Raw genomic sequence first — 24,972 nt, forward strand, 5'->3', positions numbered from 1 at the left:
TTGACAGCTAATGGGTAGCTCCCCTTGATGGCTCTTTCTAGCTCGGTTCAGCTGGCAGAAATCCGTGCACAAAGGGAGCCCTTTCACTTAACAAGATTCATTTCAAATTTCTTTAACAAATTATTTCTGAGCTCCATAGTAACAAGGTTATTTTGCTTTTGCACTATGCAAAGCGGGCCTTTTCCTTTTTTCTCTTCGGTTAAATGGAATAAGTTAATTCATTGTCAGCTTCTTTGTTTCCTCCGACCTCTTTCCCCCACCCCTCTTCCAAGCTTATCGAGTTGCTGATAAAGGCCAGCAGTTACTAGAGCTCAGGATTATTCCTTATGTCACTGGAAGGATCTGTTTCTAGGGAAGATGGAATAGATTCAAGAATTGCCCAGTACAAGGTTGTGTGCAAGCCCCTGCTTGGTCAGCGGTAGTGAATAAATTGCATTGCAAGGAAGGAGGAAAGGAAAGGGCTCTGCTATCCGTGAGGATGCTGCTGCTGGTCTCAGCCAGAAAGTAGACCTATGGAAAACAGCTGCTGAATGGCAAGACCCCACTTGAGTAAATCCCACTGCGTCAGTAGAGCTCATCTAGTTGAGATCAGCAGCAGGAAGCTGGCAGTTATTTTATTTTATTTTATTTTATTTTTAAAACATTGCCTCTGCCCATAACAGGTCTGAAGGGGATGGGCAGCCTTAAAAAGAAAGGGCAGGAGCCTCTTCCATCAATGCCACTTGCACAACAAATGAAGTGCAAGCAGTTTAACTTTCATTTGCAGAAGGTGGTGCGCAAGACCTAAATGAGCCTCGTTGGGGCAGGGGTTAAACTGCGGTAAAGGTTCCCCTTGACATTTTTAGTCCAGTCGTGTCCGACTCTTGGGGGCGGTGCTCATCCTGTTTTCAAGCCGTAGAGCCAGCGCTTGTCCAAAGACAGTTTTTGTTGCCACGTGGCCAGTGTGACTAGGGAACGCCGTTTTACCTTCCCACCGAGGTGGTACCTATTTATCTACTCGCATTTGCATGCTTTCGAACTGCTAGGTTGGCGAGGAGCTGGGACAAAGCGACGGGAGCTCGCTCCGTCGCGTGGATTTGATCTTACGACTGCTGGTCTGACCCTGCAGCACAGGCTTCTGCAGTTTAGCCCACAGAGCCACCACGGTACTGCAGCCAAAACTGTGCTCACGATCCGGGGTTCAATCCCAGGTAACGGGCTCAAGGTTGACTCTGCCTTCTATCCTTCCAGGTTTGGTAAAATGAGTACCCAGCTCGCTGGGGGAAAGCAAAGTGTAAGGTTCCCCTTGACATTTAGTCCAGTCACGTCCGACTCTAGGGCGCGGTGCTCTCCCCGTAGAGTCAGCGTTTGTCCGAAGACTGTTTCCGTGGTCACGTGGCCAGCGTGACTAGACATGGAATGCCGTGACCTTCCCATGGTGGTACCTATTTATCTACTCTCATTTACATGCTTTCAAACTGCTAGGTTGGCAGGAGCTGGGACAAGCAGCGGGAGCTCACTCTGTTGATTGGATTCGATCTTATGATGGCTGGTCTTCTGACCTTGCAGCACAGAGGCTTCTGTGGTTTAACCCACAGCGCCACCACGTCCCTGGGGCAATGTGTAGCCTGCATCATTAACTTGTAAACCAGCCAGAGAGTGCTTGAAGTGCTATGGCGTGGTCTGTAAGCAGCATGCTTCTTTGCTTTTGCGCCGACGGAGCCTCCATTGGGTTCTCTTAGAGTAGCTGGTGCAATGGAAGGAGAGGGTAGCTTGTGCAAGGTGTGGGAATGTGTGTCCCATATTGCAGCGCTCCCCGAACCATATGCTCTCTGCAGGTGCCCAGTGAGATTCTAGCTCCTGTCATCCCATCGAGGGCTGAGGAAGAACGGGCCCGTCGTCAAAATGTCCAGGAAGCGGAATAAGTCAAAAGTGGAGCCTAAATCAAAGAGCAGAAACCACCTGCCCGGAGCTAGGCAAAGAGTCCTTAGGGGGAGAAGCCCCACCGTCAGGCTCCTGCTGTAAAAAAAGGGGGGGCCAAAGGGAGAATGTCAGACGGTTCTTTTCCTTTCCGCTGTTGCCTTGCCGAAGTGCTACCGTACGTGTGGCTAAGAGGGTTGGCTGTGAGCCAGGGATGGCCAGAAGGCATGCTGTGGCCTGTGATCGGGTGTGTTTATCTCCCTTGTTGGTCTCCTCCCTGCAGAAGAAGCAAGGGGAGAACGTGGGTTAACATACAGAGCAGTAGTATGGGGTTGGACCCTTCCTCCGAGCCCGCAGTGGTTGGGAAAATGGTGAGCGTTTGTTGAGGTGACATTCATAGGGGTAAAGCGATCCATCGAGCATGCTTTCAGGCAGGTGGGAGAACAATCCAGAGGGGAGCTTGCTCAACAGAGGTCCCTCCAGGCCAGGCGAGGAGGGACGGTTGCAGCTCCCAGTGGGGCTCTGCAGTCGTTTTAGTATCAGGTGGCTTTGAGGTTGTTCAGACGCCCTGCTTGCCGGTTGGACAACGTGGGCCGTTGGCCGGTGCTGGATGCCAACGTTTATGCGGCACATGGACACCACACAGAATTGTCAGGGAACCAGCTGAGGTTGTCTTGTAGAATCAGTCTGGTGCACGGTTTCTGGAGGGAAAGCTCGGCCCGCGGTGCGCAAGACGAGAGTCCTTCCCGGGGAGCTGGGAAGGAGCTAGGACTGTCGGAGAAGCCAATGGCTTGTGTCTCATCCATCCTCTTTCCTGCTGTCAGCAAGGCCGGATGCGACAAGAAGCCCCAAAGCAGGTGTCTTCTCATGGCCTGGCATGCAAGTGTCTCTTTGCCTGCCAAGGTGTTTTGCGGACAAGGGGAAACCTTTCTTTGGTAACAAACAAACAAACAAACAAACAAACAAACAAACAAACAAACAAACAAACAAATAAATAAATAAATAAATAAATAAATTTCTTGGTTGCAGTCTTAGAGGATGTTCTGAATCAGCCCAGCGTGGTTTTCCACTGGCAGAGCAGAGTCCCCTTGCGAAGGGCTCCCCGGCCCCTTCAGGTGGGGACTTTGGGGTGATCATTTTCCTTCAGAAATTTAATGGCGTTGGAGTGCAGATGTGCTGGCAGCATTAATAATTACACTCCAGGCCCCTTCATAATTTATCATAACGACTCTGTTTGTTGCAAATGAGAGCCGGCTCCCCCCCTCCTTGCCCCTGTTGAGCTCGAAGCAGATCGTAACTGCCGATAATGACATTGATTGCAGGCTCCGAGGAAATGGAGTTGGCTTTGTAGAGGAGTTTTAATTTAGCAATCGTTCTGGTGATGTAGCCTCTTCTACGGTACATTACTTTGCGTCCGAACAAACCGTGTGCTCCCCTAGCCCCTCGTTATAGCTGCGGTCTCATTGCTTTTTAATTAAAAAAAAAGGAGAGAGAGAAAAAAATAAGGACAAGCAACCTAGAGTGTCTCCGGCCTTGATCAGTGGAGGCCAAAGGAAATCCTTGCAGCTGTTTCAGAACTTTTAACTTGCCACTTCCAGCTGGGTGCAATAGATGCTTCTTCTGAGGGGAGGTGGACTCAGCAGCGTCCTTCCTGCTGGAATGCTTTTTTCCTTAATTGGATCTTAATGAGGGTGGAACTGCGCACGGCTCCTCTTAAGTGCCTGTTTCCGAACTTGTGTTTGCTGAACTAACGTGAGTGCAAGGAGAAAGGAGCCTTTGCAGGGGAAAATCTCCCCTTTGGCTGGGCTTTCCTTCTGACTGGAAAAAAAAGCAGGTGTAAAAATGACCAGAGGGCATTAGCCAGAGAGCTCAGGGGCAGGCAAACACACCCTTCCTCTACTGACTGACACCCTTCAGACAAGCGCCTCCGCTCCCCTCCCCCTTTCCCTGTGCCACAAGGCAAATATAACGTTTCCTTGGCTTTATGTGTGTTCAACGGGCTGCTTTCTTCTTGGATGAAGACTAGAGCCTTTTAAAAGCAGACTTTTTATTAATGTTGGCCTGGGATTTTAAGTTGCTCAACTTTTATTTTTTATTTAAAGTTGGGTTGGCTTGTGGCAGGGGACTAAATATGTGTTGATATAAATTGTATGTCTGTATGTCATTGTGTACTATTTGACTGAAATAGCGCCATGCACTATGGGGCGATATCCATGTTATACGGATGGATGAATCTCCTCCACCTTTGGCACCTCCCTTGTTGGAAATTCTGAGGCTTTGTTGCATGGAGAGCCATGCCTGCTTTTGGTGTAGGCCAAGAGTGGCTTCTAAGCAAGAAGGACTTGCTGTTGCTGCTACGTTCCGCCTCTTAAACACATCTCCAGGTGACTTCGATTTCTGGGATTCTGGTCTGTTCTTCTTGCCTGAGGGTTTTGACCCGTTCTTGACTAGTTTGTTACCAAAGACGTGTGTATAGGACGTCAGAGGTGATGTGAGCCCTGTTGCCTTTGCCCCTATGGGTGCTGTTGTGCCTGCATTTCTTCTGACACCATAGGCTCTCGGACAAGCACTGCTCCCTGCAATAAGATTAGAGGGGCCACCGGGATGCCCCTTCTTCTGCTGCTGGTAGTTCTGAGGAAAGGCTCCCAGCCATTGAGGTGAGACTCAGTGGCTCAGCTGCCCTTGGCCCACTGCGTTCCCGCTTCTAGGCTGAACCCTGCCTAGCCTCTGTCTCTAACTCTGCTTCAGCCTCTAAAAGACGTTGGGTCTTCTAAAACAGTGTACAAGAGGCAAGGGAGTAGTGGGCTTCCTTGATTTGATTTTTTCTCTTCGTAGCCAAATCGAGGGACGAAAAGGCCTCGTGAAGATGAAGACGATGATGTTAAAGCCCGGCACAAGCCAACCAGCCAACGGGAACGTGGCCGTCACCGGGAAGAGGAGGTCCCCGCCGCAGAGGAGATGGAGGACGAGAAGAAGAAGCTGCTGCACATCATAGAGAAGGGTGATGAGGAAGAGGAGGAGGTAGGTGTATCGCCTTGTGAGGCTGGGGTGCCTTGCTGTCTCTTTCGGTTTCCCACTAAGGCAGGGGTTTCCCCACCCTGGGTCCCCAGACATTCTGGGACCAAAACTCCCAGAAGCCTCCACCACAAGCTGCGCTGGCCAGGATTTCTGGGAGCTGTAGTCCAAGAGCATCTGGAGACCCAAGGTGGGGAACCACTGCACTGAGGGGTGTGCACAGAAAACACCATCTGGCCTGCCCTTCAGACAGGAGGCTAGTTTGACTGGAAGAGCTTCGGAAGGAAGGCAGCTTTGCCTTGGGCTCAAAGTAGTTTTATCTCTGGGAAGTCCCAGCCTTCGAGCCTCCCTGTTGAACCACTAGGCAAAATCGACAAACTGCTGCAGCCGCCTTGAGTCCCACTGCCGGGGAAAAGGCAGCCTAGATGTGCAGCAAGGAAATAAATGACATCTTTGCCCCAAACCCTTGACCTACAGGATGTGATGCAGGTGGAAATTAATGTCTTTTTGCTCAGGAGGAACCACTGGACGAAAGCTCTGTAAAGAAGATGATCCTTACTTTCGAGAAGCGGTCTTACAAGAACCAGGAGCTTCGGATCAAGTTCCCCGATAATCCAGAGAAGTAAGTCTTATAAGGGATTGGCTTTTTTTCTCGAAGCGGTTTTGTTGTGTTTGGCTTCCATTTTATGGAGAGGGTGAGAGGGCAGGCTTCTCATCCCGAGTTAAAACTTGGCCGGCTTTTAAATCAAAGCTGCTTTAGAGATTGAGAGCCAAAGTAGTTTGCAAGGCTCCAGAGTTTGTTTGATTCCTTAGAAGGAAAATTAAAATTATGCTGCAAGTAGGTTTTGGAGCCAAGCTCTGTGCTTGTCTGGGGTAAACTAGCAACAGTTTCTAGCATATCCCTTGAAAATCAGGAAAAACTTCCCAACTGTTAGAGCAGTACGACGATGGAACCCATGACTTCAGGAGGTGGTGAGCACTCCAGCACTGGAGGAATTCAAGAGAAATTTAGAAAACCACCTGGCAGATAACCTTTGATTTTTACCCCTATACTGAACAAAGAGTTGGACTCAGTGGCCTAAGAGGCCCCTTCTCATTCCATGATTCTACAATTCTGTGATCCCACAATTTCTGAATTTGTACGTTCAGATTTCCCCCGAGCTGAATATCTTTGCAAGCAGTGTGAATCGGCAATCTCATCTCTAAGATAGGGTCGGCTTTGGTTGTAACTGTCAGATCTGGCAGGCTGTTATTCAGGGTGAATCTCTGCCCTGCTGTTGATTGGTATCCAGAGCCAACGGGCTTTGCCTGAGACTCTTATTTTGCCAGCTCTAAATCAGAAGCGGGGTTTGAAAGTAGCAGGAGAGACTTTATTGAACCTCATGTGGCCGAGGATAGTGGCGTATCGAGGTAAACCTTATAAAGCAGGAAGCAGCAGGGTTGAGTATAGAAGAAGCTGACAGGCAGTAAGAGCAAAAAGAGGTTCTCTCTTTTTGCGAATATTAGCCATCTGTGGGGAAGTCGCTCTTCTTGTCCTCGCCCTGCGAGCAGCCGCTTAACAAGGCTTATCAGAGGACTCGGTGAAATGACAGAAAAGAAGAGCTGGTCTCGCCAGCAAAGGAGAGCTGTCCACCTCCTGAGATCATTTCATTGGCAAGCTGCTCTTGCTCTTACTGTCAGGAGGGTCTGCTTAATGTTTAGTCCGGATCTATTGATTTGGGCCCTGCCCTCTGAAGGAGCAGAAACTTGCTCCTTCTTCCACGTGACAGCCCATCCAATATCTGAGGTTGGCCATCACCCAAACCCCTCTAGTCTAAATGTTTCCCCAGTTCCTTTTGCTGCTCTTGCTGTGGCTTCATCTTCATCCCCTTTTGCTTACCTTTGGTGCCAACTCACCTTGGGAGGTTCTCCAGCTTGTCAAGACATAAGGGTCCCTTCCAACTCTGCAATTCTGAGATCGTGATCTCTCTCAAACTGTGTCGTCCAAGCACTGTGATAAGAGTATCAGCTCCAGAAGTGAAGTAACAGTGTCTTACTGTTGGCAGAGTGGACCATTGTGGAGCCCACTTTTCTGTAAATAAACCTGCGAATGGGCTGCCCAAATGCCTGGCTTGATGTAAATTCCATCGTGTTGGTTCCTCAGGGACTCTGCAGCCGAGGGCGCCAAAGTGGTTCCACTTTCTATTTCGGTGTGTTAACTGATTTTATATGGAGACAACGTGTCCGCACTTGCATCTACATATATGTGAAGAATATTTTTGTCTGGCAGATATTTTTCAAAACTACATTTTAGTTCTGTTGCCCATTTACAATTTGGCAGTCTGTTGCCAGAGAGCTCTATGGCTTATGAACTTGTAACCTGCCACCGATTAAGCTTATAACTGTTATCCCTCAGCAATGTAGAAAGTATCTGTACGGACAAGAGTCGGCTTATCTCTTGGAGGTTCACTGTAGAGCTTTCATCATTAAGATGACTTGAGCCTGCTGTGCTGAGGTATCTCCCAAGAAAGAGGTGTCATGCGCTATACCTGGGAAAGAATCGTTTCTCAATTTTTCTTGGACTACAGCTCTCTGGGCTGTGTTGGCTGCGTGAGGATTGAAGATATGTTGAGCAGAGAGCTATCTATGTAGTTGATGACTTGAAGTCAGGATGATCCATCTCAATAGTTGCAGGTGATTCAAAAGGAAGAAGCCGAGGTGGTTGCTCTGAATAAGGCAGAACTGGGTCGCAGGTGGAATTCGTACCTCTATAGCTGAAAGTGCTTTGGAATCAGGAATCGAGGCTTTTTAAAGAGTCACTGTTTCAGAGCTTCTTGTATGAAATCCGTATCTGTATGCAGCCAAAAAGGAGTGATCTTGCCTCAAAACAGCAAGGAGCAGTTAGAACCCTTTAGGGAAATGGGAACTGTTGCCGTGTGGCTGATAAAACCCAGAGGACGTTTTTCTCTCTCTGGTTTCTCAGTGTTGCATCAGGCAATCTTGTCCAGTGGTTAAATCAGCCTCAAGGGATCTGTCTAGCTTCCGTGGACAGAACAGATGGCCAGAACTGCCCAAAGCGAGGCCTTGGTCTTATGAATGTCATCTCTAGGTGAAGAAAGTGTTCCATTGGCATCTTCTTCAAGCCACCCTCCAAAGTCTCATGTTCGCATCTGTTGGGCTATGCCCAGTGCTGGCATTCGGGAGCCGGAATGGTAGGATTGAACGGAGTTGGGGCGGGAGCCGTTTCCCTTCCCTACTCAGGAGGTGCTACTCTGTTCTGCCGTGCTTGGAAGCACATGGCCATTTCCTGGGGCATGCCGAGCACACCTGTGCCCCTTCCTGCTTCCTTCTTCTCCACCACCTGCCTTCTCTCTTAACCCAACCTGGGGCGACCCTGTCTTCCCAGGCTCGGCTCCTGTTCTTCTGGCTTGATCTGAGCTTTGCTTGTCGTGCCTTTGACAGCGTTGTGTTCCTTTGAGTGGACACCTTCCCATCCCTCCTGCTTCTCCGATTTCTCTTGGAAATCGTAACTCCTGCAGGTTCTGAACAACTTGAGTGCACCTTCACTGCAGCTCTGCAACGCGGGCCAGGATTGCCCTATCTGGCAGGCCTGGAGGCGTGGGGGGGGGGGTGGCTCTGGGAGGGCAGCCCTGGCCAGAAGGGCCGCCGAGCAGCCCCGCAGAGGCGAGGTCTGAACCGGAGCTTTGGAGGTTTGCAGTTCAGCTTCTGAGACTTAACCGCGTGCTCCTCGAGGCTTCCTTTCCTCCAGCTTGTGCACCTCAGCCTCCCTTTATACCACTCCGGTCTCCCTCCCACCTTCTTTGCTCCTGCTTGTGTCCTCGGGGATGGTTTTTACTGTTCTTTGCTTGACTTTGCCACTTACCAGGTGCAGACAGCCCCCCTAACCTCCCCAAGCTGTTTTTCATCATTTTTACGAGGTACTCAGAACTGCCAGGTTTGCTGAAGGGTGCTTCCAGCTGCAGCTGACAGTTAGCTCATGAGAGCCACTGCGTGTTGCATCCAGGGAGTTTGGGGAGAACATGCTGTGCCAGACTGAAGTGGGGGGTGGTTTTTACGGCGTTGTTGGAGGTCTCTTGAGTGGCAGTTCGAAAGTACAAGGTTCCCATCCTCTTGCCATCTAAATTAAAATATAAACAGATAATAAACAGGACCCCACATTTCTCCTAAAAAGACCCAAGGCACAGAACTAAAAAAACCATTATAAAAGCTAAAAACAATAAATTATTGTTATATTAAAAGCAAATTAAAAATATATAAAAACTCATAGATAAAAGTAGTATTGAAAACAACAGAAATACAACTGTCTTTTTAAGAATTGCACTTAGATAGCCAATTGCTAAAAGACAGCTTGCTTGAAGATAAAGGTCTTCGTCTGCTTTCGGAAGGACAGCAAAGATGGGGCTAGCCCAGCCTCCGGTGGCAGGGAGTTCCAGAGTCTGGGATCAGCCGCAGAGAAGGCTCTCTCCTGTGTCCCTACACCCAATGTGTCTATGAAGGTGGTGGGACTGAGAGAAAGGCCTCCTCAAGGATCTGAACACCTGGGCAGGCTCATAATGGGAGAGACGGCCTTTGAAATAGCTTGGGCCCAAGCCATTTAGGCTTTCTAAGTTAGAACCGTCCCTTTGAATTCATCTCAGAAATGAATCAGCAGCCAGTGGACCTGCTGTAACAGGGGGGTTATATGATCCCTTTAACCAGCCCCAGTTCCACAATGTGGCTGCTGTGTTTTGGACCCATTCACGCTTCTGGACACTTTGCGAAGGCAAGCTCCACGCAGAGGGTGTTGCAGTAATCCTACTTGATTGTTTGTAGGTGAAGGTGAAAAATCAGTGGAAGGGACAAGAGCCGATCTCTCTTTTCCCCACCCCATAAACAAATAAAGCAGAACAGAAATGAGGTGGGCTTGCAGGGCCTTGTCGTCTGTTCACGCATACAAGCTCTGCTTTCTTCTCCTCTTTGGTATATTGAGAGGCAGGTGACAGGAATTAGGAACGGGGTAGGGGTGTAAGAACAGGGGACTTGAGAGTCTGGACTGCAAGGAGAACAAACCTATCTATCCTGAAGGAAATCAACCCTGAGTGCTCACTGGAAGGACAGATCCTGAAGCTGAGGCTCCAATACTTTGGCCATCTGATGAGAAGAGAAGACTCCCTGGAAAAGACCTTAATGTTGGGAAAGTGTGAAGGCAGGAGGAGAAGGGGACGACCGAGGATGAGATGGTTGGACAGTGTCACCGAAGCAACCAACATGAATCTGACCCAACTCCGGGAAGCAGTGGAAGAACAGGAGGGCCTGGCGTGCTCTGGTCCATGGGGTCACGAAGAGTTGGACAGGTCTAAACGACTAAACGACAATGATGGGCGGTGTAGGTGGTTGGGAGAGGGAGCAGAACCTGAATGCCCATCTTAGCTTCTCTGTCTGGCTTTCCCAGCATGTCTGGCTTCCTTCTCTTCCTCGTCCTGAGTAAGGCAAGCAGGAAGATGGACAAAGGCAGGGATAAACCAGTGAGAAGAGGAATCCTTTCCTTGTTTCATCCCAAGCACCTTTCTTCTCTCCTCTTTAGCCCCTCCCCGAAGAAGCAGGCAGAGTCTCTGATCTGCGGGCGCTCACGGAAGGGCTGGTCTGAGCTCCCCAGGAGGCCAGCTCCCAAATGCCTGGAAGGTGAAATGCACCTTTAGGATCAAAGCCCTTCCTTTACGCGAGCGCCTCTTTGGCCGACACTTGGAACAAGGCGAAAGGTGTCCTCCTTAAGTGCATAATCTGTGAAAAAGCAGTGGAGCATTTTTTTTCCCGAGTCCCAGCAAAATGAAAATCCAATCAACTTTCCCTTCAACCTGAGCTTTTTGCCTTGAACCGTGTCAATGTGGTCCTACAAGAGTGCCTGCCCTCCCCAAGTTTGACTGCCCAGTTGAGGTTTACCAAAGGTGTGGGGTGTTGAACCCCCAGTGTTGATCTGGCGGTTGTGGCGCCCCCCAACTAGAGAGAGCTGTGGGATCCTGTGCCCCGATGGACAGTCATTACTGACTGACATGCGTGCATTCGGCACACTGAGTCTTTGCTACAGTCCCGTAGGTTTCAATTTCACCAACTGCCTGCATTCTTCCTGCATGCTTTCTCTCCTGAATGACAGGACTGTAAATTAAATTATGGGGCTTAGCTGAACTTGGGAGTAACCTATAAAACAAACGGTGAGCAGATTTCCATCTTGTGGGATTTCCTGCTAGAACCCTGAGATGCACCAGCAGGAGTGCCATGTCGGTAGATTCGTGCACAGTCTGCCTCTGAGCATATATACTCAGCCCTAGAGTTTGGTGTTCAGTAGCAGCATCAACCTTCCAAATCTTTTTAGCAATCCATTTCAAATGGGTTTCATTTTCAGAGATTTTCATGTGTGTGTGTGTGTTGTGTTGTGTTGTGTTTTTAAATATCTTTCAGACGGATTTAATCCAGTGCTTCTTTTTAGTACAATAATGTATTTACTTCTGTTTTAATCTTACAGTGTATTGTCTTTTTAATTTGCGCCGTGAGCTGCCTTCCGTCATGCGCTGAGACAAAGGCAGGATATAAATAAAACAGGGATGGCAGACTGCTGGAACCTACTCCGATCTGCCAGGGCCAGCCTGCCCGATTTTGCTCCTCCTGGCATATGGGTTGGTGGTGGTGGTGGGGACTTCAGAGTCTGTGCAAAGAGCATAAATTGGGTTTCAGGTTCTGGGAGTGCCATCGGCTTTGGTGGATGCCGGTGAGAGGCAAGAGTCTGGTTCTGGCACTGGGGATGCTTGTGGGTTTTGCTGTGTTCATCGCTGCCTAGACAAGAACAGCTATTGGGGGGCACTGGGGCCTGGACAGTAAGCTTGGGTCGTGTGAGGGCCAGAAAAACGAGGGTGGGCAGGACTGAGGGAGGTGGATACCTCGGAGGGAAGCAAAGGGCTTTGGAAAGGGAAGGGATGGGGGAAAGAGGAACAAAACCCTAGAAACAGCCTGGTTCAGGAATACTTTCCTTGTGAATGAGAAGCAGAAACCTTGGGGCAGAAGCAGTGGCCCCCGTTGCAGGCCATGCGGCTCCCTGTTGTCCCCGCCTCCACTCCCCACCCCACCGACAGTTCTCTCCCATGATCTGCTGTGGCCTCTGTGTCTCTGGGGCAGATTTCCGGTTGACCCGACTGAGCTTTGCCTTGCCTCCTTCTCGACAGGTTCATGGAGTCGGAGCTGGATCTCAACGACATCGTCCAGGAGATGCACGTGATCGCGACCATGCCCGACCTCTACCACCTCCTGGTGGAACTGAACGCGGTCCACTCCCTCCTGGGGCTGCTGGGCCATGACAACACTGATATCCTTACTCGGCGAGCGAGCCAGGCTGGTTTCCTCATTCCTCCCTTCCAGTCTTCCTTTCGCTGCTTTGCCCCTTCACGTGGAGGGTGAGTTATAGCTTGGTTCAGGTTCTTGTGGGAACATGAAGCCAAGGAAGCAGGTGGGTTTTGGAGCAGCGCCGGCCTGGCCTTCTGCTGTCCTCTCTCGTATTGCTTGGATTGTGTTTAGCCAGAGGCCATAACAATAAAGCACACAGGGACAATAGAACTGCAGAGGGGAGGAGGGGAATATTAAAAAGAAGAGTTTAAACAGAGCTTTAAAAACATTCAGGTGGATTTGTACAATAAAAAGCAAAAAGATTTAGAAATTAGGATTCAATACAAGACTCTGAGTGACACTGAACATTTGATTTTCTCAAAAGAGTGGTGCAGTTTCTTAGTTGCCCTATTGGGCAGTGATGCCAGAGAGGAATGCTATTCTTGGTTCCACACATAAGGGGCGGGGCGGCATGTACAGTGTGGTAGAAGTTTCTCAGCCTCGCCACAATTGCAGTCACAAATTTCATTGTGAGGTTGGCACACCGGAATGTCTCCCTTCCAGGCAACCTGGAATCTTAGTTCAGTAAAATCCCTGCAAAGCTGGGAATAGGTCAACCGCTAAAGATGATTTGCCCCACAATGTACTCCTTTGATCTTTGCAAGCCAGGATGAAAAATAAGAATCACAAATAACACACCACACCACCCAAAATCTTCACGGAAAACTCAGTTCTTCTGCACAGGGTTATCCCTGTATGTGATCAGGTTCTCCGTTGGGTGACTGCAATTCCGTGACCGGCTTTGGCAAAGCTGTGCCCAACTGGCTAATCTCCATTACTCGAGCCAGCGTTCCTTGACAGGCCATCCATCCTCCACCTCGTTCAGCTTCAGCCAATATCCAAAGCAAAGCAAGCCAATCCTAGAACTGATGGAGAATCATCCTCTTTTAGCTCTTTTAAGATCGGTGACCTGGTGCAGCAGGAGAAGTCCAGGGATATTCCTCATAATCTTGTTCTCCAGGGTCTCAAGCCCTGATTTGGCTAATTTAACTCCCACGTTTCTGCCCTGTTCTATGAGCTGTGCTTAAAAGCCATCAAAATGAAACAGGCTAGATGGGGTGTGAGCCTTGTTTGTCAGAGTGAGGCACCGGAGGTAGCCCTTGGCAAGAATGGGCCGAGGGAGGAGGCCAGCCTAGGAGAGAGGCAAACGTGGAGGGTGTTTTGGTAGATTGCCGCGCACGTGCACGGATGGGGGGGGGCAAGGAAGAGTAATTCACGGCACGTGGGGGAAATGAGCAAAATATTTATCAGAACATGCAGGGGGAGGAGGAGTGGGGCACATTGTGCCATTGTCCCCCATTGCACTCTGCAAAAAGCTCTTTGGCTAGTCTGCTGGCATCTTGATCATGCTTCCGCGGGTGGATCTGCTGGGAGCCATAAGGGAAAAAGCAGCTCCTCGGTCCTGGTCAGCCAGACAGGAGTGCCCCCCCCCCAGGGCCTTGCTTCCCAGCAGCTCTTCTGCTGCTGCCGCCTGCAGAGGCCCTGCCCTCCTTGAGGGTCTCCATGGGTCCCAGTGGGGCAAAGGCCCTGTGGGTGGCTGAGAGGGACGGGGCAAGAGCTGCTGCAGGAAAGGGCAGGGGTGGCCAGACTGCCAAGTTCTCAGGAGTTGCCTGTTGCCTTCCTTCATAGTAGACCTGCTCGGTGGCTGTAGAACATCCCACCGTCGAAATAAGGTTAAAAGTGGGATAAAAATGATTTAAAGACATAAGGTGATGCCGACGCTGAGGTCTTGGCCAGTCACCATTTGTAGAAAGGGTAGGAAAAGTAGGTAGGCAGGAGCAGGACACCAAAGGGCGTCATCAGCGAAATTGCTAAAGTGCAGGAGATCTAGTACAGATAAGAAGAGGCGCTTCTTTTTCACACGGTGCTCTGTTAAGGGGTGGGACTCACTGCCCCAAGCGGGGGTAAGGGCAGCCAACACAGACAGCCTTAGAAAGGGAGAGAAACCGCTCCTTGGACACCTGACGTGCCTTGAAAACCCTGTTAGGGTTGGCCATCAGTCACAAGGGACTTGGCAGGGTGGAAAAAACCAACCATCTTGCATCCATGGAACACTTCGCTTTGGAAACTCTGCTGCTTGTCGGCTGAAGTACAGAACATCCCAAAGTTATTCCAGGTCGCCAGCCCAGCCCGTGAACAGCAGAAACCACAAGGAGCCTGGCAGTCGTTTACTGAGGGGGACACATTTTTTGGGGGGTATGTGTGGTTTTGTGAACTGCAGCCTGCTTCAAGACGGTTGCCTCTGAAGACTTGGCTCGCAGTCCACAGATGCTTCTGCTGATGGGCAGAACTCATTCGTTGCTCGGGGACCTCGGAACATCTGGTGACCACCAGCATGGTGGCCCCCGTGGTTGGTCATTCTGTGGAGCTTTTGCACAGCTTGAGCATAACTTCTTGTGCCCAAAGGTCAGCGTGGATTTGTTCTTCTCAGGGAAGACACAAACAGCGGGACGTTTGCTTGGGACTTGGACAGTCTGGCTTGCGGTGACCTTTTTGAGGAAGAAACGCCGCTTGCTGTGTCTCTCCAGTCGTGAGGCGCCACCTCTGGGGATGGCGGCGGCTGTTGATGGCTTGTCAGAGTCTCTGTTATGAACCACAGCTTCTAACAAAGGCAGGTCATCCGGGGTCGGCCGATTAGATTGAGGGCAGAGACTCAGCATGCTGTCTGCAGCCCCCCCCCCCCCCGGAAGGCACTGTTGCAAACAAATGCCGGAGCCTTTCTGAGATGCTGGAAGGCAGAGCATAAAGGGGCAGGCTGAATTATTTTCCGAGTTGAAAATGCAAGGCTTGTTGAAGTGAAGCACCCACCGGGGAGCGCATCTCCTTCAGCCAGTGGCTTTGCATACGATTACTGTACCAAGAGGAGCTGCAGGGAATGCTAAACGAAGGCCTCGGTCCTCACCCTGGATTTAAAGCCAGTGCATCTCCAGGCAGAGCAGGATGGAGACCCAGAGTGGGTAAAATCGCCAGCAATAACCCACAAGGAGAGGACTGCCCCTCCAGCGATGCAGAGCCATGCGTGGGAGGGAAGGATCCTGCCCCAACAGGGGCCTAGATTAGCAAAGGTGGTGAGGTCTTCTGGGGGAGCCAACGCCCTTCTCCAGATCCCTTTCGCTCAGGGGGAAGCCTCTGCCGTGGCCAGATAGCGGGCGCCTCCATCTCGGCAGCAGAGGGGGTTGCCCTTGGGCCAGCTCGGGGTTCTGCGTGCCAGCCGCAGCCGCCTGGAGCCTCCCAGGGGTTTGAGATGCTCTCTTTCCCTGCCTGTATCTTTCCGCCTCCCGCTCAGCTAGGCCCTGGGGGCAGAGAAACAAATCCTGCTTTCCTAAACGTGCTTGCCTCCCCGAGATGAATTAAAACCCGAGGAAGTTGAACTTCTGATGATCCTCTCCCTGGCGCAGCCATCTGCGGCTACATTCATCCCCCGGGGATTCATTGCCATTTACGATGATATGTTAAAACCCTGAGGATAAATGTTGCCATAAAGTCCCACTCCCTGGCCCAGCCAAGTGCCGGTTTTCCCTTTGCCTGCCTGCCTGCCTCTGCTCCAATCCAGGGTCCAGGGTGCGGGTTTTATCAAGGGTGGGGAAAGAGATGCTCCAGATTTGATGACCCCGTGGTCAGGGAGGAGGTCACCATTTTGGGGGAAGACATGTTGCATCAGTCACTTGGGGTGTGTGTGACAACTTGTGAGGCTCTGCCCAGCACTGCCTTCCTCCCGCTTGTAGGCACTGGTGGGGGGGGGAGATGTCTGTTTCCTTCTCAGTGGACCTGGTGGGGATTAGACGTGGATGTGCCCCTCTCCTCTTCCTCGGTGGACCTTAGCTACCTTGGTGGTGTGCAGGGCAGTCAGGGCTCTCCTGCCTTTGGGTTGGGAGAACACCCCCCCCCCACTTCTGTTTTCTAGCCATGGGGCAGGAATTGTGGGAAGACTGGTGAAAGAGACCAAGGGGAGAGGCAGGCGATCCTGGGGCAGGCAGGGCCTTTCTCCAATCAATCATGCGTCTGCCAAAATGTGGGTGCATCCAGTGCCCACTAACAGATAACCTTCCCAGTGACCCGCTGGGCTTGGGAGGGGGGAGAGAGCACGCCTCCTGCCCCCTTTATCCCAGGGGTTTTTCTAAAAGGAGAAACTTGCCCTTGCTTTCCTCTTGTGACTTAGGGACAGCTGCTGCTGGTGGCGGTGGAGGAGGAAGCGGCTTTTCTGTAGTTATTTGTCAAGAATTACGCAGGTGCCTTACAGTTCGTTTCGTTTAGTCGTGTCCAACTCTTCGTGACCCCATGGACCGGAGCACGCCAGGCCCTCCTGTCTTCCACTGCCTCCCGGAGTTGGGTCAGATTCATGTTGGTTGCTTTGCAGACACTGTCCAGCCATCTCATCCTCGGTCGTCCCCTTCTCCTCTTGCTTTCACACTTTCCCAACATTAAGGTCTTACAGTACATCCCGCCAAAGGAGAAAATGGGCTTCAGCTCCAATCAGGAGCTTCTCTGCTTGAAGCCCTTGATCTGTGTACGCTGTCCCTTCATGCAGGTTTTCTGTAAAAAAGGACCAGCAAGAATTCTAATCCTCCTTTAAAATCAAAGGCATTTTGGAAAAGTTGGCTTTTTGTTGTTTAGTCGTTAAGTCATGCCCAACTCTTTGTGACCTCATGGACCAGAGCCGCCAGGCCCTCCCGTCATCCACTGCCTCCCAGAGTCGGGTCAAAGTCATGTTGGCCGCTTCGATGACACCATCAAGTTGTGTTGCCCCCATCCCAAAACAAGGGTGTGGGTGTGGGTGTTTGCAGAGGGTGGCCACAGATGGCTGCAGGGAGAACAGGCTGAGTCCCCCGGAGCCAAGAGGCTGAACCCCCTTTCTCTCCTTGAATGTGCCAGGGAAAGGTTCCTGGAGCCCAGATCCTCTCCATTCTGTTTGGCTCATTGCTCACCTTCCTTGAAGGGGATGAATCAGGCCCAGGAGGGAGGGCTGGTTGCTAAGAGAAAAAGGTAAAAGACAGGGGGTGGGGGTGGGGAGAGTGGTCTCTCCGGCAATGCTGTGAAAAGGGCACAGGGATCACAACCTCCTTTTTGTTTCTTATGTCCTGATTTTTATCCTTGACAGCTGAATATGGCTGACATGGATCTCCTTAGTTTTTTATTTCCCTAACAAGGCTGTGAGGTTGGCCAGTGGTTCCCAGCCTTGCATCACCCAGGTGTGCTTGGACTCAAACGCCCAGAAGCCTTCACCCCAGCTGTGCTGTCTGGGGCTTCTGGGAGTTGTAATCCAAGAACATCTGGAGACCCAAGGTGGGGAACGGCTGGGCTAAGAGACTGTCCGTTTGTCCACAAAGAGGCTACCCAGGGTTTTGAACCCAGATCTCGGTCCCAGTTCAACACTGACCACGAAGACCATGCTGACTCTTTTTTTTTCTTTTCTGCTTTTCAGTGAGTGCCTGCCCAGTGCCAGGGAGAGTGAAATGGCCTTTCTTTCTGCAGTAAGCATATCTCACTGTCCAAAGTAAAGAAGGGCTAATTATGATAAGGAAGGAACGACTCTTTGGCACCAGTAGTCTTTGCTGCTTTAAATGGGGCTGATCGTTCCAGCCGGCAGAGATGGAGGAGCATAAAATCCCGAGCCCATGAAAGGTTTTTGCTTGGCTGGGAAAGTTCCTTCAGGAGCCATTATCTGGGACACCTCCGAAACTGGGTTGCCTTTTCTGATGTGCAGGGAAGAGGTCAGGATTGATCATCTCGGAGAATCGTCAGGTAGTCCCTAATGAGCAGGAGTGCAGCCAGGTGCCTAGTGGAAGGGGAAAAGGAGCTGGTGGTTGTGCCAGCCACCCCCCCCAAGTTAAGGAACGGAAATGAGGCACTTCCCCAGCAGGTGGGGCAGACGGGGTGGCACCGCTTGGGGATATATATAAAAACACCCCCAAAACAATGCCTTAACTGCCAGATCTCCTTGCCTATTCTTGTTTTAAAAAATGAAGATGTGCCTCCCATAATACTTCTGTGATCCCGGTGGTCCCTGTTACCCAAAAACCCTTTCTGAGTATGGTCGGGGAGGCAGGATGGTTGTATATGCAACAAATGAATAAGCAGATTGCTCCTAGTAAAATCCATGTTCAACATGCAATCAACATGCATTCTTCCTGTTTTTTCACTAGCCATCTAATTAGGTGTGCATAGTTCCACCCACCTTCCTCCGAATGGATGTGGAGATAATGTGTGAAAACCTATTGAGTGGGATACACGCACGCATGCACACACACACACAAAGAATACTGTGAGGGCTTCTAATGAGAGTGAAGGAGATTCTCAGTGCAAGGGAAGAGAAGTGGTTTACTAGAGACCTGGAGAAAGAGAGAAAATACAGGGAAAAGGAAAAGCCTAAATACTGTACTGGATAGAGCAGTGGTTCCCAGCCTTGGGTAGCCCAGATATTCTTGGACTAAAACTCCCGGAAGCCCTCACCCCCACCAGCTGTGCTGGCCAGGATTTCTGAGAGTTGTGGTCCTAGGACATCTGGGAGACCCCAGTTGGAGAACCCCCGGGGTGGAGAGGCCTGCACCCGAAGGAGAACCCAGAAGGAAGGCGAACCCCTTCTCCAAAGAGAGTGGGGGTGTTTGGCAATCGCATCAGGATGCCGGCAGAGGGGGGGGGGAGGTGGGAGGGCAAGCTTTGGGCAAAGTTTCGGGTCTCAAAGTGGGAGTTTGTTGTCTTTAGGATGTATAACTTCGTGGCACCTTTATAATGACCAGATTTATCTGAGTGTGAGCTTTCATGGATCCCAGTGCCGGTCTTCAAACACAAAAAAATTCTTAGGGTGCTCATGGGATGTGGGATTGTAGTGATGCCCCTGTGCGGCGTCAAACTGGAGCCCACACTTTCTCCTCTGGGACAACTGCCTGGAGGCTGGTTTTATTTTCCCCTCTTAGGAACAGGAGATTGCTTCTCCACCTTTACCAGCCATATGTGTCATGGTACCACGTGCTCTGTGGGATCCCGTTCAGGCTTGTGAAATTTATGTTTGGGTGTACAGGTCTGTCTTGTTGGCTAGCTTCCCGTGGTTCAGCCAAAGCCACATCAACCCTGCTCTTTAGGATTCCATAGGTAGCAAAAGCGAACATGTATCCTGTTTTACCTTAAAAGCACACACAACCCTTGGGCTTGTTTTCCTTAGCTTCCCTTACATATATCTATAGCTGTGGTGGATCTTCTGCAGGAGCTGACAGACATCGACACACTTCACGAGAGTGAAGAAGGAGCTGAGGTCCTGATCGACTCCCTGGTGAGTAGCTCATTTCCAGCTGGGCGAACAGGCTGGGCCAGGCCACTGGCCTCTTAACCAAGCACCCTTTTTGCTCAGGGGCCAGCAACATGCAGCTGCCGCAGCAGCACCTCCCCCCTCCTTTTAGCTCAAGCAAACTATCACAATTTAAACTCCCCCCCTCTTTCTAAGGGAAGCCCATTGTTTCAATTAACAAAATCTATTGCAAGAATCTTAAAAAAAAAAAAAAAAACAACCAACGGTGGCAAATCAAAGGTGCAATTTAGACCCTTCAGTCTCATTGTTTTTGGAGCACAACCATGAGACTGCTACCAAATCTGTAACGTGGCCCTCGGCTGCACTGAAATCATCTCATGCTATTCTAGGCAGATCCCACCAGGCCACGGCTTTTTGGACGCCTCTCGTATCTGTATGAGTGTTCCCGAAGAAGGCCAGGAAAGAGGAAAGCGGGCCTTGGGCTACTTGCCATTCCAGTTTCCAGTGTGAGAAGCTTGGAGGCACTGCCTTTGGCAAATCCAAAGGAGAGAAAGGGTGGAAAGCAGAAGGCGCAACAGACAGAGCGTCCAGCGGGTCCTCTCCTTTGGGCTCACATGGCTCAGCAGGCCGCCAAAGCCTTTTCCTTGCCCTCTGGGGTTGCCTCTCCCTTCCTTTTTCCCCAGCTCTTGTGGTTTACTCGCAGAGATGGAGAATAAACAGTTGCGCCAAGGGGTAACATGAAAGAGAAAAGCCCAGTGACCTCTTAAAGAGGAGCAGATTTATTTCAGTGCGAGTTCTTTTGGATTACAGTCTACTTCCTTGGGCTTTATGCTCCCATGTGCCTGAGGAAGTGGTTTGTAGTCCATCCGCACTCACACGAACTAAAGTCCTGTTCCCATGTTTTTGTGCAGGTGGAAAGCAAGTGGCATAATTTTCACTTGCTTCCGGCCAATTAAGGAGTCAGCACTGCAGTTCTTGATGGTGAAGGGTCATGCTCTTGTTAGAATCCTAGCAGGGGATCCTTTAATCGCCAGCTGGGAGTGAATGAATGTTATGCCGTTTGCCTTTTGCCTATATAATGAAACAGGCTTTCAGCCACTGAAAAAATGTTGAATTATAACTCAAGGTGCCACAACACTTTGGGTTCTTTCCCCTCTCTGTTATACATTCTGAAACAGACTAGCCAAACTACCACTTTGAAAGCAGTTCAAAGGACTTCTTAGCTGTGTAAAATCATAGAATCATGAAGTTGAAAAGGGCCTCTCCCCTGCTCAGTGCAGGAATACAAATCAAAGGATATCTGCCAGGTGGTTGTCTAAAACTCTCTTGAATGTCTCCAGCGTTGGAGTGCTCACCACCTCTTGAGGTCATGAGTTCCACAGTCGTACTGCTCTAACAGTTAGGAAGTGTTTAACCGAAATCTGAGTTCCTGTAACTTGAGCCCATTGTTGCATGTCTTGCACTCTCAGATGATCGAGAACAGGTCCTGCCCCTTCTCTGTAGGACATCCTTTCAAGTATTTAAAAAATGTCATCGTATCATCCCTCAGTCTTCTTTTCTTGAGGCTAAGCATGCCCATTTCTTTCAGCCTTTCTTCATAAGGCTTGGTTTCCAGCCCCCTGATCCTCCTTGTTACCCTTCCAATTTGTCAGCATCCTTCTTGAAGTGCAGTGTCCAGAACTGGATACAGTTCTCTAGATGAGGCCTAATCCATGCCAATCCACCTTGCAGGATTTGGAAACTATTCTATTAGAATAGGCATCCTTCAGTCTCGAGAGACTATGGAATCGTGCTCTGCATGGAGGACTTGGAACAGCGTCTAGTGTGGCTGAGAAGGCCAGTTCGAGAGTGACCATCCCTTCCACACTGAAGACAAATAGTCTGTCCCCTGTCCAGCTCCTTGGTTTTGCTGCTTTCGGCATTGCCTCTTTGCCTCGGCCTGCTGGACAAGGGTCTCTTCAAATTGGGAGAGGCCGTGATGCACCACCTGCCTCCAGGCTGAATGCTTGGATGTCAAGGTTTCCCATCTGTTGAGGTCCTTTCCTAAGGCCTTCAGATCCCGCTTGCAGATGTCCTTGGATCACAGCTGTGGTCTCCCTCTGGGGCGATTTCCCTGCACTAATTCTCCGTATAGGATATCTTTTGGAATCTGACCATCAGCCATTCTCATGACATGCCTAAGCCAATGTAGACATAGCCAAGATATACTACATCTACAGCATTCTCTCTGTCTATCAGGGAGGTTACCCAATTAAAGAGAGAGAGAGAGAGAGAGAGAGAGATCAAATTAGTTTGGCAGGATTTGTTCTTGACAAATCTGTGCTGGCTTCTAGTTATTACCGCCTCGTTTTCTAGGTGCTTGCGCAAGGTTCGCTTTACGATCTGTTCCAGAATTTTGCCTGGGATTGAGGTCAGGCTGACTGGCCTGTCATTCCCAGGTTCCTCTTTTTTGCCCTTTTTGGAGATAGGGACAACCTTGGCCCTCCTCCCATCCTCTGGCACTTCACCCGTTTCCTATGGTTTCAAGAAAATTATGGACAGCAGTTCTGAGTGTTCTTCAGCCGGTTCCTTCAATACTCTCGGTTGCAGTTCATCCGGCCCCTGGAGTTTTGAACTCCTTCAAGGTGGTGAGGTATTCCTTGACTATTTGTTTATCACTTTCCGTCTCCAATACTATCCCCTCCACTTGCACTTCACATTTGTCTGGAGGGTCATCATCTGTCCTTAGGGAAAATAGTGAGCTGAAATAGGAAAACACATCCGTCTTTTTCATAGAAATTTCCCTCCTTGGAATATACTGTATTTTGGGGGTTTTGGAGGGGGAAGGAGGGTTTCCTTTTTTTATTTTGTATTTTTTAAGGAAAGCCATTCAGGTCAAGGAATAGATGCCAGACACATTTGTGATAGCGACCAAGTACCGGTATCCTCTTCTCTTTTCAAAGAGTAGGGATTGTTGTACTTTTGACAGATTGGATGGGAGGGGGCTTATGTGTGTACTGATAGTGTGGGTTTCAGCTGCTGTGTGGCAGTGGAGAGGAAAGGAAGCTGCTATCTCTTCTGCCTTGTCGTTGCAATGTTACCTTCCGGAGGTTAATTACAGTTGTCCTGAATGAGTCCTTCTGGCTAACCTTTGAGGTCTTTTAATTACCGACTCTTGCTTGCAAGGGGAGGCTGACTGGCAGCGATGGGGAGAGAGGAATTTGGTAGAGAGATGATGGTGTTCTGAATCTCTTGCACTGGGATGGTATAAACCCGCACAAAATCTTCCTTGGTGGTGGTGGTGGTGGGTCCTTTCTTTCATTCTGATAACACTAGCTAAGTTTGGAGAGGATTTTACTTCCTGCCTGGCATGTAATGGGTCATATCTGACCTCTGAAGAGCTTCTTTTTATTCTACCCAGATCATGAGTCCTTGGATATTTTAGCTAAGCACGCTAAAGTGTTTGCTGGAACAATTCACACTGTTGTCGCATGTGTTCTAGGACTACGTACTTGCAAGGGAGCCCCGGTCTCTGAGGATTCAAGCAGGAGAAGAAAGCATAGAAGGCACCCTTCTGAGGAAATGACTTTCTTTCTTGAGTCCCATCAGGAGGGTTTGCCAGGGTTTGTTGTCCATTGACCACCAGTGTGTGCACGACGTCTCTCAGAACCCCTCACCGTGGGCTGGGCTGGTGGCATCTGCAACCCAAAACCTCTGGAGGGTACGTTGTAGCAGTCCATAGGTTCATTGAGACCAGCTTAGTGACTTCATGACCTTCCTAAGGTCCTATCATCAACACAGGTTTTACACACCCGAGGGCATGGCTCGGTTGTTGAATCAGTCCACCAGCCCGTCTTCTGAAAGATCTTTCTCTTTTCCTGCTGCCTTCCAGTTTTCCTAACATGATTGTCTTCTCCAGGGTGTCTTATCCTCTCATGATGTACCATAGGCTCAGTTTAGTTATTTTTGCTTCTCAAAAGAGTTCAGGTTTGATTTGATCTGGAACCTACCTACTTGTCTTGCTGGTGGTCCATAGGATCCATAAAGGTCTCCTCTAACCCTATATTTTCATAGAACGTTAGATTAATGGAAGGGGCCTCTAAGGCCATCAAGTCCAACCCCCTGCTCAGTGTAGAATCCAAATCAAAGTAGATCCAACAGATATTTCTCTTTTCTCTTGATTGCCTGCAGTGTTGGAGCCCATGTCACCTTCTCAGGTGATTGTCAGGTAATTAGGAAGTTTTCCCTGATATTCAGCCGAAATCTGAATATCTGCAGTAACTGCATTTCGAAAGAGGTGATTTTTCTCCCCCGATGGGTTTCTTCGTTGTCCACAGTATTTGAGAGTGCCACAATATGGATGATTTTCACCTTAGTCTCCAGCAACATATCCTTATGCTTAAGGATCTTTTCTACTTCCTTCAGTCTCCTCTTTTCTTGGCTGCTGTCTCTGTTTTGATTGGTCATTGAAACAAGGCTTAAAAAAAGTTCTTCAACTGTTTTGACTTCTTCATTGCCAACATTGAAGTTATGTGATTTTTTATGAAGTCTCTTTTTGTCTTCTTCCGGTTCATCTGTAATCCTGCCTTTGCACTTTCTTCTTTAACCTCCCATCAGTAGCTAGAACTAGAATTTATTTTATTGTCATTGTACATCCGTACAACAAAACTAAATGCCATCTCCAGTACACATAATGATAAAACACACCAGAACATAGCATCCATAACATGAAAACATAGCACATTACACATAAAACACATCCCTCTCATTCACATCCGGATCCTTCATATTCAATTTCCCATCGCACAACACATTAATGTTGCCCTATTCAGTGGAATTCAATATAGCTGCTGTTCTGGGATAGAAACTGCTAATTCAAGTCATTGTTAATTTTTTGCCTGTAATATGGTATCATCTGCATACCTTCGATTATTGGTAATTCTTCTACCAACAATTTTTAGTTTTCCTTAATCTGAATCTAAACCATCCTTACTTGTGATATGTTCTGCATACAGACTGAACAGGTTGGGAAATAACATATACACCTATAGGATGCATCATATAGAGTAAAAAAACACCCTCATTTGTTTTGGAATGATCCATGGCTTTTAATTCTTCAAAGCCTTTGCTGTAGTCTATAAAATATGGATTTTCCTCTGAAGTTCTTTTGTATGCTTCAGCAGCTAATATGTATTTGCAGTATGATCTCTAGTGCCTCTTCCTGTTATGAAATCACCTTGAATATGGGGTGTTTTTGGCTCCATATGTGGTAAAATCTTTATTGCAGAATCACAACTTTCCTTGCATGGGAAATTAATGTCAATGGTCCGATAGTTACTGCAATCTTAGGTGCTCCCTTACCTTTGGATTGGAATATATAGTGAACATTTTCAGTCTGTGGACCATTGCTTTGTTTCTTACACTTG

At 49.3% G+C, this 24,972-nt stretch overlaps 1 protein-coding gene across 1 annotated transcript in view; it reads left to right on the top strand.

Annotated features, from left to right (window-relative positions):
* CTNNBL1 (catenin beta like 1) overlaps window positions 1–24,972 on the top strand; it is a 110,702-nt gene that overhangs the window by 19,295 nt on the left and 66,435 nt on the right. Inside the window, exons 2-5 of the mRNA XM_072996583.2 lie at window positions 4,735–4,920; window positions 5,430–5,536; window positions 12,108–12,247; window positions 19,494–19,591. Of these exons, the coding sequence (XP_072852684.2) occupies window positions 4,735–4,920; window positions 5,430–5,536; window positions 12,108–12,247; window positions 19,494–19,591 (531 nt within the window). The remainder of the gene's footprint in view (window positions 1–4,734; window positions 4,921–5,429; window positions 5,537–12,107; window positions 12,248–19,493; window positions 19,592–24,972) is intronic.

The sequence above is a fragment of the Pogona vitticeps genome, chromosome 4 (assembly GCF_051106095.1).
Source record: "Pogona vitticeps strain Pit_001003342236 chromosome 4, PviZW2.1, whole genome shotgun sequence".
Lineage (NCBI taxonomy): Eukaryota > Metazoa > Chordata > Lepidosauria > Squamata > Agamidae > Pogona > Pogona vitticeps.